The 12,248-nt window shown below is 34.5% G+C and overlaps 2 protein-coding genes across 2 annotated transcripts in view; both read right to left on the bottom strand.

Annotated features, from left to right (window-relative positions):
• Positions 1-2,503: 2,503 nt before the first annotated feature.
• Positions 2,504-2,863, bottom strand: LOC130449897 (uncharacterized). The gene has a single exon (XM_056787963.1). It carries the CDS (start codon positions 2,861-2,863, stop codon positions 2,504-2,506), a length of 360 nt encoding a protein of 119 aa, XP_056643941.1.
• Positions 2,864-3,518: 655 nt separating this feature from the next.
• LOC130449896 (putative ammonium transporter 2) overlaps positions 3,519-12,248 on the bottom strand; it is a 146,672-nt gene continuing 137,942 nt past the window's right edge. Inside the window, exon 11 of the mRNA XM_056787962.1 lies at positions 3,519-3,839. Coding sequence (XP_056643940.1) covers positions 3,534-3,839 — 306 coding nt within the window. The 3' untranslated portion in view covers positions 3,519-3,533. The remainder of the gene's footprint in view (positions 3,840-12,248) is intronic.

The following is a 12,248-nucleotide window of genomic DNA, read 5'->3' as shown; positions in this document are numbered from 1 at the left end:
CTCCTCCAGATGTTTCGCCATGAGTACGACTGCCACGTCGTCGGCGAATGCAACGAGTGTTGTGTTCTCTGGTAATTCTAGGTGGAGAAGACTGTCGTACATCACGTTCAACAAGAGTGGCTCCAGGACAGAACGTGTCGTTCTTGATGTCGAGTGTGACGATGAGACAATACTTTTTGCAACCGCCTTCCCACCTCTATCCTGAGATGGCTTCCTTCGCGATGTTCGTGACGAGTTAAAGTGCGTCGATGGTAGATTTGCCTCCTAAATCCACATTGGAATTCGGAGAGTTGAGGGTCGATGTACTGCTACAATCTGTCAGCCACCATCCGTTCCATGTTCTTTCCTTTTGAGTCAAGCATGCAGAGTAGATGAAAGGATGATGGGTCGTCCGGTGGTTTCTTCCATTTTGGGAGAAGAACCAACCTCTGCTGCTTCCATCAGGATGGGAATACGCCTTGTCGGAGGCAGGCGTTGTACATGTCTATGAACATGTCCGGTCTCGCGGCAATTGCACTCTTGAGTGCGATGTTGGGCGTGTCGCTTGGACCTGGTGCCTTGCCGTTCTGCAATCTGCTGCATTCCTTCATGAGTTCTTCCTTGGTCACTCCTGGGATATCCATTTCTCCATCCGACCATGGGTGGTCGGGGAGTTCTGGTTTCTCTGGTAATAAGTGTACGATTATTCTGAGTAGCTTGTCAGGACATGTTGGTGTTGTTGTGGGTAGGCTTTTAATCCTATGCATGACCGTTTTGTACGGTCTGCCCCAAGAGTCCCGATCAACTTCCGTGCAGAGTTCCTTCCAGTAATCTCGTTTACTCGAGTTGATAGCGTTTCTAAGGAGACGCCTCTTCTCTTCATAGTTTCGTCTCAGTTCCTCGGTCGTTTCCCTGTTTCTCTTACGGGTTCTCTGGTGTTGCCTTCTTGCCTTGAGACATTCTCGCCGATGTTGTGCGATGGTCGAGTTCCACCAGTGGACTGGTGTTCGGCCGTTACTTGGGCGACACCTTGGCATTGACGCGTCGCTAGCTGCCTCAATGGCCGCTGCTACCTCCTCTGTGATGCCTTCAGCAGTTGTTGACTGAGGCGCTGCAGATCCCCTCATCACGAGGTTGAAGGTCTCTACGTCCAAGTGTTTGCTATTTTAGCCCACTGTCTGCCTCCTTATACCTTTTTGGCGCTGCCCGTTTCTGGAGTTGATGTTGATTTCCCAGATTATAGCATGATGGTCGCTATTTGTGAACTCCTCATCTATCTTCCATTCACAGCCCCCTCTCGCGAGGGCGCTGCTAATGAACGTTAGGTCGATGATGGAGCTCGCGGCGCCCTTACGAAAGGTACTCGTAGTCCCCTCATTCATCAAAACGTGTCGAGAAAACTTTTGTAGGGCTTCACTCTCCTGTCCGTCTCGCGGCTGCCCTATTCGATGAACCAGGCATTAAAATCTCCGGAGATGGTGGCTGGCTCGTGTCTTCTCACGTTCGCTACTAAGATGCCGAGGAAGTTCTCGAACTCTTCGAATGATGCACTCGGTGGTGCGTAGCAGCTATATAGGTGAACGCCCCCCCTATCTTGGCCCTGACGCACCCTCGGGTGGGGTTAGTAGGTAGCTGTTCGAACGGCAGTCTACCACATGCCCATATTGCTGCCTTTTTGGTGGTGTCTGAAACCCAAGGCTTTTTTATAAGAGGGGGGAATCGTTTTTACGGATTCCATGCATAGGTGGTACGCCTGGATATGTGAGACTCGACTCTGCAGCGCTAGTGCCCCTACTCACTAAACCCTAAACCTCTTATCTTCTATTCTCTCATCCCCCGCAGACCAGCCTTTTAGGCATTACATCGCAGAGGGAGGAATTAGGTGCTCTTCCTTCTGGTAGCTAAGATTTTATGTCTTCTTTCTTCTAGTGGACGTCATTCGCTCTTCTTCTTTCAATGGAACGCAGTTCCGTAAGGACTTCCGTGACAAACGAATTGATAGCGTTCCAGACAGCTTCTGATGACAGCATTTCTTCTACTATTATCTCTGGCTGGATTCTCTTCTTTAGGATCGTCTCCAGCTTATCTCGTTGTGGATAGAATCGTGGGCAGTCAAAGAAAACGTGCTCTGCGACTTCATTGATTCCTGGGCAGGACGGGCACTCCGGTGAATCATCATACTTGAAGCGGTGAAGATATGTCCGAAAGCATCCATGTTCTGACAACATCTGCGTCAGATAATAGTTGACCTCGCCATAACTCCGATTCAGCCAAACGTCGATCTTTGGTATGAGCCGGTATGTCCATCTTCCTTTTGTTGCGGCACCCCACTGCGATTGCCATCGTGTGATGCTGTTCTGCAGTTCTTCAGCTCTGAGTTCCTCGGCACTTAGTGTAGTTGACCTCTTTCGTTGGTAAAGGTTCCTTCTTTCCTCAGCTAGAACTCTGAGTGGCAAAGTTCCGGAAATGACACAGACTGCTTCCTCCGATATTGTGCGGAAGGCGCTGGCTACTCTTACAGCATTTAGACGATATACTGGTCCAGCCTTTCTCCTTGCAGCTCCAGCGCATCTGCCCAAATGGATATTCCATAAGTGAGCACCGATGTGACAACTGATGATAATAGTAGTCTTCTGCTCTGCTTTGGGCCACCGACGTTAGGCATCAGTCTTGCGAGATTAGCTCTTACTACCGATGCTTTGGCAGTGACGTGTTCTACCTGCTGCTTGAAGTTGAGTCGGGCATCAAGCATCCCTCCCAGATATCGGATATACGGTTGTGATGTGATTTCTTGTGTACCGACTATCAGCTTGATTGTCTCTACTGCTTTTCTGCTGTTAATAAGCACTGCCTCAATCTTGTGCTTCGCCAGTTGGAGATTCATTATGCATGTGCGTGTTAAGAGTTAAGAGTTAAGTTCAGTCGAAACGAAAAAAAAATTTTGCGAAAGTATTACAGAAAAGTGTTTAAAATGTGGACAAATACATGATGTTATGGATGTTATGAAATGTGATGTGAGGAATTTTGTATAAACTGCGAACATAACGATCACAAGTCTGCTTACCATTTACCAGGGTCAGTTAAAGGCTATGAACCAAATACCTCAGATAATGAAAATTGAATTTCTTGGTCGCAGACAAATCCTTCTGAATAAACGCCAGACAATTTCTCTTTTTATAGTTAAAAAACTTCCCACCTTCAAATCGCTAGCCACAATTACCAGTTCTGCTCCATATATTGAGCAGAGACATACATTAGCGTGTCCCTCTTTTATTTGATTTTGTTGATAAATTATCTTGACTTTAATAGAGACTGATAGCAGTCGAAATGTCAATATTATATGCTTTTAAACGAAATTTCAAATATCCAAATATTTCAAAAAATTCAGTAGTATCTCTATATAGGATAAAGACAGCTAATATAAAAATAAGTTGTTTCGAATTTTTTATTTGAACAAGAACCAATCTCTACTCACAATTCTCATTATATTAGTAGTTTTCTATCAAAATTGTTAGAACCATTTTTTCTAAGATCTTGTGATATCAATAAAAATTTTATTGGTGCCAAGAAAGTTGAGAAGATGGATTGTGTTGCACGGTTCTTGGAATACAGTGGTTTCTAGCCACATTTGCGATTTTCTTTTTGGAAAATAATTTCTTGGAAATGTTGATTCCCATGTTCCTATTTTCTGTGATATCTGTTAGTACTTTGGATAACCGGTATCTTTTCTTCTGTATCAAATTTTTGACAGTATTCACGTGGTTATGATGCTCTGGATTTGTACCAACTGTTTTTAATTGATCTATTTCCGAAGTATCCAGAATTGAACGAAAGGCTGAAATTGCTCGAGAAACTCCTATCTGAAAATAATATATTGTCACTATTATATTATTGTACATCAGTACCAGTCAAATGTTTTATTTTTAACAAAGTCTTTGCCAGCTAGTTTATGACCGTTTTTGTAGTGGGAATGTGGCAAAATTTAATACTAAAATGTACTCATTCTAATATATTTCCGATACCTGTGTAATCATCTTCACGAAATTGATTAGTTGCTTGCGGCGTTTTAAATTTAATTGTTTCTTTTAATAAACATCCATTGAAATCAATCAAGCTGGACAAAGAGTCAATTGTTTGATGAACTTGATATCTCATTTCAATTGCTGACCGCAATAGATTGAGGCAGCTCAGTCGTCTTATTTGTTGTGATATTACAATTTTTGATATTGGAGGACGGATGAAGATGTATTAAATGATAGTATGCGAAAAAAGGATTCGGGGGTATGAGGTTTCTAGGAAGACGTTAAGAAGAATTTTCAGGTTCTGTTGTGAAAAATGGGATTAACAATCCTCAATACTCCATTTTTCATTTGTTTTACCAAATTCACTTTTATAGAATGTTTATGGTATGAGTGGTAAATCAGGTATCTACTTGAGGAACACAGTTTCCTGTACCAATCTATTACGAATAGAATTATCCAATCTAAGAATAAATCTCATGTCAAGAAATGGTACGGAATGGTTGGTGTATTCTACTTATATTGTGAATTGGATATGTAGGTCATAGCTGTAGAAAGTATCTAAGATTTTGTCCAATCCATTACTAGGTACAGAGAAGATAATGTTATTAATATATTTCCTAATGAAAAAGGGTGTGAAGTAAAGCACAGGGATAACCATGTCCAATACATAGTCCACGACATTGGATGCCAGGATAGGTGACATCGAGGCAGCGATTGGTGTACGAATGGTTTTTTTATTAAGTTTATTATTAAATATATGTGTTATTAAAAAAAATGTTATTAATTGTAAGAATTGATTGTTATTTATACTGCAATGGGTACTGATCTCTTGCCAATTTTTATCAACAGATCTTAGGCAATCTTCTAAATAGATATTACTGAAAAGTGAAACGACATCTAGGCTAGCCAACACGTGATTGTCTGAAAATTTTATGTTATTAAATTGAATCAAGATATCAAATAAATCCTTTATAAAATAGTCATGATTTTAAGTAATTATACGATTCAGTTGAAATATCTATTACAAATAGCTCAATTTGTTCCGTTGGTGCCCCAATGTAGGCTACAATCGGTCTCATGGATAAAGTGGGTTTGTGGACCTTTGGGAAAGTGTAAAATTTATGTGAATTACAATTATAGGTATAAGTGTTTTCTTACTAGAGTCATCTATTTGTTTGTAGTCTAGTAGTATCTAGTGGGATTTCGTTATTATTTCAGTCTGCATGTTCTTTGGAACGACAAGTAATTTTAATCCATTCTCGTATTTATACAATATATCATGCTCTAAATAGAAATCTTCATACTCGCTATTTAAGCCGTCTTCTTCGTCGTTTTCGCTATTTAAGTCGTCTTCTTCGTCATTCGAACCGTCTTCTTCGTCTATTTCGCTATCTAGATCACCCTTTTGGTTTTCTTTATCAATAGGGCGAGAGAAGTTTACTAAAAAGGAGCAACTTGAAGTCGTTTTTGTCGTCTGTATAATTTAGCCCAAGTATTTGACAAACAGCAATTAGATCAGGAAGTTCAAATTTATCTATAACTTTCTCCATTCTATCCAGATATTAATTAGATTCGTGACTAAAATTGAATCCTGGAAAAGCACGTAGAGTTCTTCTCGGTTCGCCGTCATTAGAAAAACAAATATAATGTAAAACTTTTATAACTTTGAGTTTTGCATGCGTAATATTGTACCTACGAAACCTAACGTTGTCATCATTAAAATAATAAGATTTATTCTAAGCAAAATATATGAAATTTGAAAAAATAGAAGAAAATAGCTCTTTGTCTTTCGTTTAGAGCTTAAAGTAGAAATTCAATCGAAAGTTCCGCGAATTTGTAAAAGTGGGCATGTGTCTAATCAATCGTGTTCTTTTTTTCAGTTGTCATAACTTTGGCAGATTCATAATTTATATTCATTCACATGTATCAGGATATAATCGAAAGTCGAAAGTTATCGGACTGATCACTGACCTTTTCGACTGACCAATGTACTTAACAAGGTAATGTCACAGTCATTATGGAGAAACAACAGTATTTAGATTTATCCAAAGAACGAATCCACCATTATACATCACACGAAAAACTTAATCAAATTCTATGAAAATTTAACACCATTAACAAACAACTTACCTCAATTAACCTATAAATTTCAACTTTACCTATAACGACCTAATCCATAAAATTTATTGAGACTCATATTCTAACCAATAAAAGTTCAGCTACAATCTATTAAAATTTGATTTTATCCATAAATTAACCATTACACCCATTACAACCATTAACATAATTCACTACAACATATCCTTATCTAGCCTATAAAGATTCAACGTCATTCAAAATCTAACCAATTTAAAATTAATAAAAATTCTTGTAGTAACTAAAATCAATATTTCAAATAATCAATATTTCTATCAACATCAATTTGAATATTGAATTCTGAAACCTATGAATTTTCAAATTTTCTACAAGAATTTATGTAAATAAATAGTTCAATGTTGTGAATTAAGTTATTCAATGGCGCAATCAGGTTGGATTTCCATAATTGCAACAATTTCGTTTCAATAATTGATGGAAATCGAACTCGAGTCGCGATTCGTAAGTGGAGGCGTTCGCAGTGGATTAGTTACCAAGAAATCGAGAATATTATCCATGGAGGACCACTACGACTATTCACAACGTCTATCATCGAAAGTTGAGACAAACATTGCTCAGTCTTGTAAGAAGTGCACACCTAAGAAAAGGTTCTGTTCATCCTTATATATTTTGGATAGAGAAATATTGGAATTCATATTTTTATAAGAAATTTTGAATAAATTTCATATGTCTATTGACTTATTCAGTGAGTTTGATTTGATAACTTAATCGATCTTTCTAGATCAGAGCTAGATTCAATAGAATAATGAAAAAGAGAAATATTAAATCCAAATATAATTGTAATAATATGGCAGATTTCAAACCAAAGTATGTAAACTGCGTACCAGACTTTGACGGTAACCCTAATGAACTGAATAGGTACTTCTTCGTATGCGAATCACTTATTCCTTATTTTTATAATTGAGAACAACAAAATCATTTCCAGAATTTATATTTGATTAATTCCTTGATTTCTATATATCGTGGTAATGCTAAACTGGTCCTAAATAATCCAAACGTCACTTCTTCGACATCACTTAAGGACACCCTTTCTAGAAATTTTGTAGATATAAGAGATAAGGCCTGCTTAAATCGTGATCTTGTTATGATGAGACAGGGAAATAACGAGCGACCTCAACATTTTAATGACAGAAATTTACAAATTTAAATTAAATTTGAGTTACATGCAAAAACGCATAATAAATTATTAACGAAGGACTGGCATAAAAATTTAGTTCGGAAAAACTTGTCAGGTCTCAGAGAGTAACTTCGAACAACTATGCGTTGTATGTACAAAACTTTCAAAATAAAAATGTAAATAAACAAAACCTAATTAAGAATAGGATCAATTTCAATAATAGAGATAATTTCAATAACAGAAATACCTTCCACAATCAAGGTCATAATGTACAAACTCTAAATAATGATAGTTTTTCAAATGATAATTCATTTCAAGTCCCAAACTCTTTTCCGATGAGCCCCGTAAATATTTAACCACGGTCTTCAAGAAACCAAAATTTTCCAACCAACTCTCAAATTTTAAAACGAAATAGAAATATCAATATTTTTAGACTTAATCAAATACCAAAACAAAATTTACCGAATCCAACGCTACTGTCCGTTTCTACTCATAATACCAACAACAACCTAACCTGGAACGATAAAAATTTCGCAAATTATTCCAACTAAAATCAACCTCGAAGAAATTTTGTATCCGAAGAATTATTACAAGCGGAATAAAGATTTTACCCTCAAAATTCTAATTCAGATCCCTATAATACACAAGTAGATAATTTTGGAGATTATCTAATTGATTTCAAAAATCCCGAAATAATTTTTTAAGGCCAGCCTTACAACAGTTTTACCACATAGAACTACAAATAATACCTGTTACAAGAGTGAATAAAAGTGAATTACCCAACAAATATCTTCCTGAATACAAATTAAAGTTTTTAATAGATTCCGCGTCTTCAAAATCCTTTGTTGACTCAAATGTAGCACTTAGATTATTTTCTAAGTATTCTAAAGACGACCCATTTATTGTATAAACTGCCTTTCAAAAATATGCTCATAGATATAGTACTTTAATACCTTTGTCAAAAATATTTAAATTACTAGAACCTTCATACCAAAAATTTTTGTTCAAATCTCATAGTATATTAGACGGCTTAATAGTAATGGATATATGTAAAACTTTACAAGTTAATATAGATATTAATAAAAAATACTTGTCAACCCCTTATACGAAAATGCAGTTGCTTTGTAATCCCACTAACAGCGAGGTAAATTTGATAAACATAGCGCCTTGTTGTGTATAAATAGTAGAAGGTGAAGTTGAAATTTATAGGTTAAAGGAAATTAGTTGGTTGTTAATGGTGTTGAATTTTTAAAGAATTTGTTTTCGCACCTGTAACGACCTAACACATAAAATTTATTGTCATTTATATTCCAACCAATAAATATTCAGCTATATTCATAACGAACTAGCCCATTGAAATTTAATGTTATCCATAAATTAACCAATCAATATTGAACATCATTTACTACAACTCATACTTATCTAACCTATAAAAATTCAATGTCCTTCATAATCTAACTAATTAAAAATTGATAGAAATTCCTGAAGTAACCAGAATCAATATTTAATCAATTAATCAATATATCCATCAACGTCAAATTAGATAATGAATTTTGAAACTTATGAATTTAAAATTTCCACAAAAAATAATACGATTCAAAACTTCCGACAATCTTAATCAATGATTGTGAGTAGAAATTTTATTATTTTTATACAAATTTCTATTGTATTTGACCATAATTTCAATCTCTGACGATGAATACACAAGTATTCGAAAGTTCAGTTAGGTTAGTCCACTTTGGTGTTTCATTATTGTCACGTTCCCAATAAGACCAATAAGAAACCGCTAATATATATATATATATATATATATATATATATATATATATATATATATATATTGTTATGGTATGATAATGTGTAATGTTTATTTTTATAAATTTTTTTTAAATAAAATCAGATTTTAATTTGGGCGCCATTAATAATTATTTGAATTTCGTTATTTTATTATGTTATTATTATTATTTTTTTATTCTCAGGGTATTATATTGTGAGTTCAAATTAAAAAATTTTATTGCGATAAATTGTTATGGTTATAAGGTCAGATGATAATAGTCTTAAGACCGGGTCTGTCCTTTATAATGAATAAAATATTCAAAATATACAATTTCTTAACTAGCTATTACAATTATTTTATTTTACAAACATTCATTCATTCATTCATACTCGTAATTACACTCATAAAACTAAATTATATGGAAATGTGAACACAAATATTATATACTAAAAGAAATACTTAAACTTAATAGAACAGTACCTTAAGTGTTTGTTATGTTGTATTTTTAATTTTTTTTTTTTAAATTGGAAATTGTTACGGCCTTCCAGAATAAACGGATACTCCGCTGTAGTTCCACTCCTGTTCTTTTCCTTTTCACAACTTCTTTATCTTGGAAATTGTCCCTTTGTGAGTATTTTCACTTATTTCACTTTATTTAATTTTTTTTCACTAATTTCTTATTACTACACTTATACAATTATTAATTATCAATCCTTTGAATATTTTATGCCTTTTTTATCAAGATTTTAATTTTTTTAAATTTCAATTAAAATTATTTTACTCTTTTCTTTCTTGTCAAAAATTTCTCTCGTTGTTGATTCTTTTCTTAATTGTTTTTTTTTAACCAATGATATTTATTTTAAAAGTTAGTTACTAAATTGTCATTTCTAAATTTTTAAATTATTGTGACTTTATTGAAATAATATTATTCTATAATTTCTTTGTTGTATTTATTTCATTCCTATGTTATTAATTTTATCATTGCAGTTGTCAAAATTTTTATATTTTATCATTTATAACCTTAAAATTTATGTTGGTATGTCACATAAATTTTTGAAGTTGGTGCTCCTGTTTTTATCTGTCAATTTATGGATTAAATTCTTTGATTATACAGGATTTGTCAAAATTAAATAATAGTTTAGAATATAGTGTTGGCCAAAACTTAATATAAAGAATGTTATTTATTTTATTGTGATAAACTGCTCTAAGTAACCGAATAACAGAACTGAACTTATTGCTTTATTTATATCTTATTATTATTTAATAATTTATTTTGGATATATTCATACCATAACAATATATATCATTCAGTGTCCTTAGTGGCTCAGAATATTTTAATTTAAAGAAGAGTTTCAGTCTCGTCTCAATGGCAGCGTTTAGAGGACATTAGTGACATGATTTAATAGTGTTCTAGGAAACAGGATTTGGTAATGCAATGTTGAAAAACAAATTGACATTTGGTAAAAAGTCCCATTTGCCAAATATACAAATGATTTCACCCAATATCTTTGTAGCAAATTCCGCATTTCCACTACATGAAAACATCATGCGACCTCATCCAGGGATACACTTAACCCCTTCAGCCCCACCGGGACATATATGTCCAACACTACCTAGGGGCTAAATAATCATGTAACTTGGTATAAAAAATGTCTAAACTGGTTTTTGGTGATAACCTTAATATTTTAGTTGTATCGTATCTTTGGGGAACATTCTGCACAAAAAGAGCCTGAGCTGATTTTGCACTCTAGTTTTGTTATGCATTGGAAAAAATTTTTGTCAGAGGGTCAAAAAATAGAGATGAAGGATTCCCTAACCTTTTGTTCAAAACACCGATTCTAAATGACAACGTTAAATCTGAAAGAATCGACAATATCGGCAACAAAATCAGCGATCTCAGAACCGCTAGCCTCCTAAGGTTTGGGAATCGATCACTGAGGTTTATCATCCAGACTGTGAAAGGTTATAAAATACCTTTTGAATCAACCCCTATTCAAATTAATTCTTCACTGTCCAGAAATTGTCGGAGCAGGAATATACATTCAATCAGAAATTGATATACTACTTTCAAATGGATCAATTGTGAAAGCTGAGGAAGTTCCAGAACTGTTTCTTTCTTCATTTGTTCTAGTTTCTAAATCTGATGCTCAGCATTATTCTGAATTTGAGAAACTATTGTCTTGCTGAAGAGGTCAGGATTAATTGTAAATTATGGAAAGTTGAAATTGGTGCCCGAAAGGAAATATATATATTTGAGGTTTATTTTGTACTCGGTTTCTATGTAGGTTGAGCTTTCGCAAGAAGAAAAGATCATTCAAAATATCATTTAAGATGGCCGATTCATAATTACTGAAGGAGATTTGTTTATTACCAGCATATGATAGAGTAACTGCGATACTAAATGTTCTAGCTGGACTTAGACCGCACCCAATTCGACACGTATCAGTGTAATATTCAGAATACAATAAGTACCGTGTTTCGATTTCGGCAGTCATTTCATACTTTTCCAAAATTCTATTCAATTTGCTGCTATAGTTCATTTCACTTGCGTCACTGCAATAACCACTATCACTCATATAGACTTTTCAGTAAGGATTGATAATCCAGAGTGGAGTTCATCTCAATTTATAGTCTACACGTCTTTCTTCAAAACTGTATTTATACACAACGTATCAAAAACTAGTTCCCACAAAATATCAGTGTTTTCTATCCAACTATTATGTTTGCTATCCGAACTGAGCCATTTAACTTACTTTTTGGCGCCTCTTTTTCTAAGTACCTTTTCTATTCCGTTGACGATTTTGAATCCGTAGTCCAATTGGGTGTAAAATCTCTCTCAAAAGTATGCTTTGATTTACTTATGCGTACAATATTCTAACTTTAAATTATCGTGGACCAGCGATTTTCACATGACTATAGATTCGATCTAAAATAGTCTTTTCGTTGGATTCATTCACTTGAGATGGTTTTTACTTTGTTGTCAAATGTTCGTATTGTTGTATTCTTTCTTATTTTAGGTATAACGTCAATCCATTTGTAAGGGCAACGTAAACTGAAATGTTTGTACAGATTTGATTTCAACGTTCTAATCGTACGTTCACCAATATCTGCCTTTCTGTGCTAGATGTATTGTAATGATTAATATTGTATTTTTTCATCAAAGTCTGAAACTTGCTGTTGTAAAATTCCTTTCCTTGAT

Source organism: Diorhabda sublineata, chromosome 10 (assembly GCF_026230105.1).
Source record: "Diorhabda sublineata isolate icDioSubl1.1 chromosome 10, icDioSubl1.1, whole genome shotgun sequence".
NCBI lineage: Eukaryota > Metazoa > Arthropoda > Insecta > Coleoptera > Chrysomelidae > Diorhabda > Diorhabda sublineata.
The sequence above is the reverse complement of the archived record's forward strand: the minus strand, read 5'-3'. Positions and strand labels throughout refer to the sequence as shown.

Excerpts from the sequence above, each read along its gene's own strand:
- LOC130449897 (XM_056787963.1), bottom strand. The coding sequence starts at position 2,863 with ATGAATCTCCAACTGGCGAAGCACAAGATTGAGGCAGTGCTTATTAAC.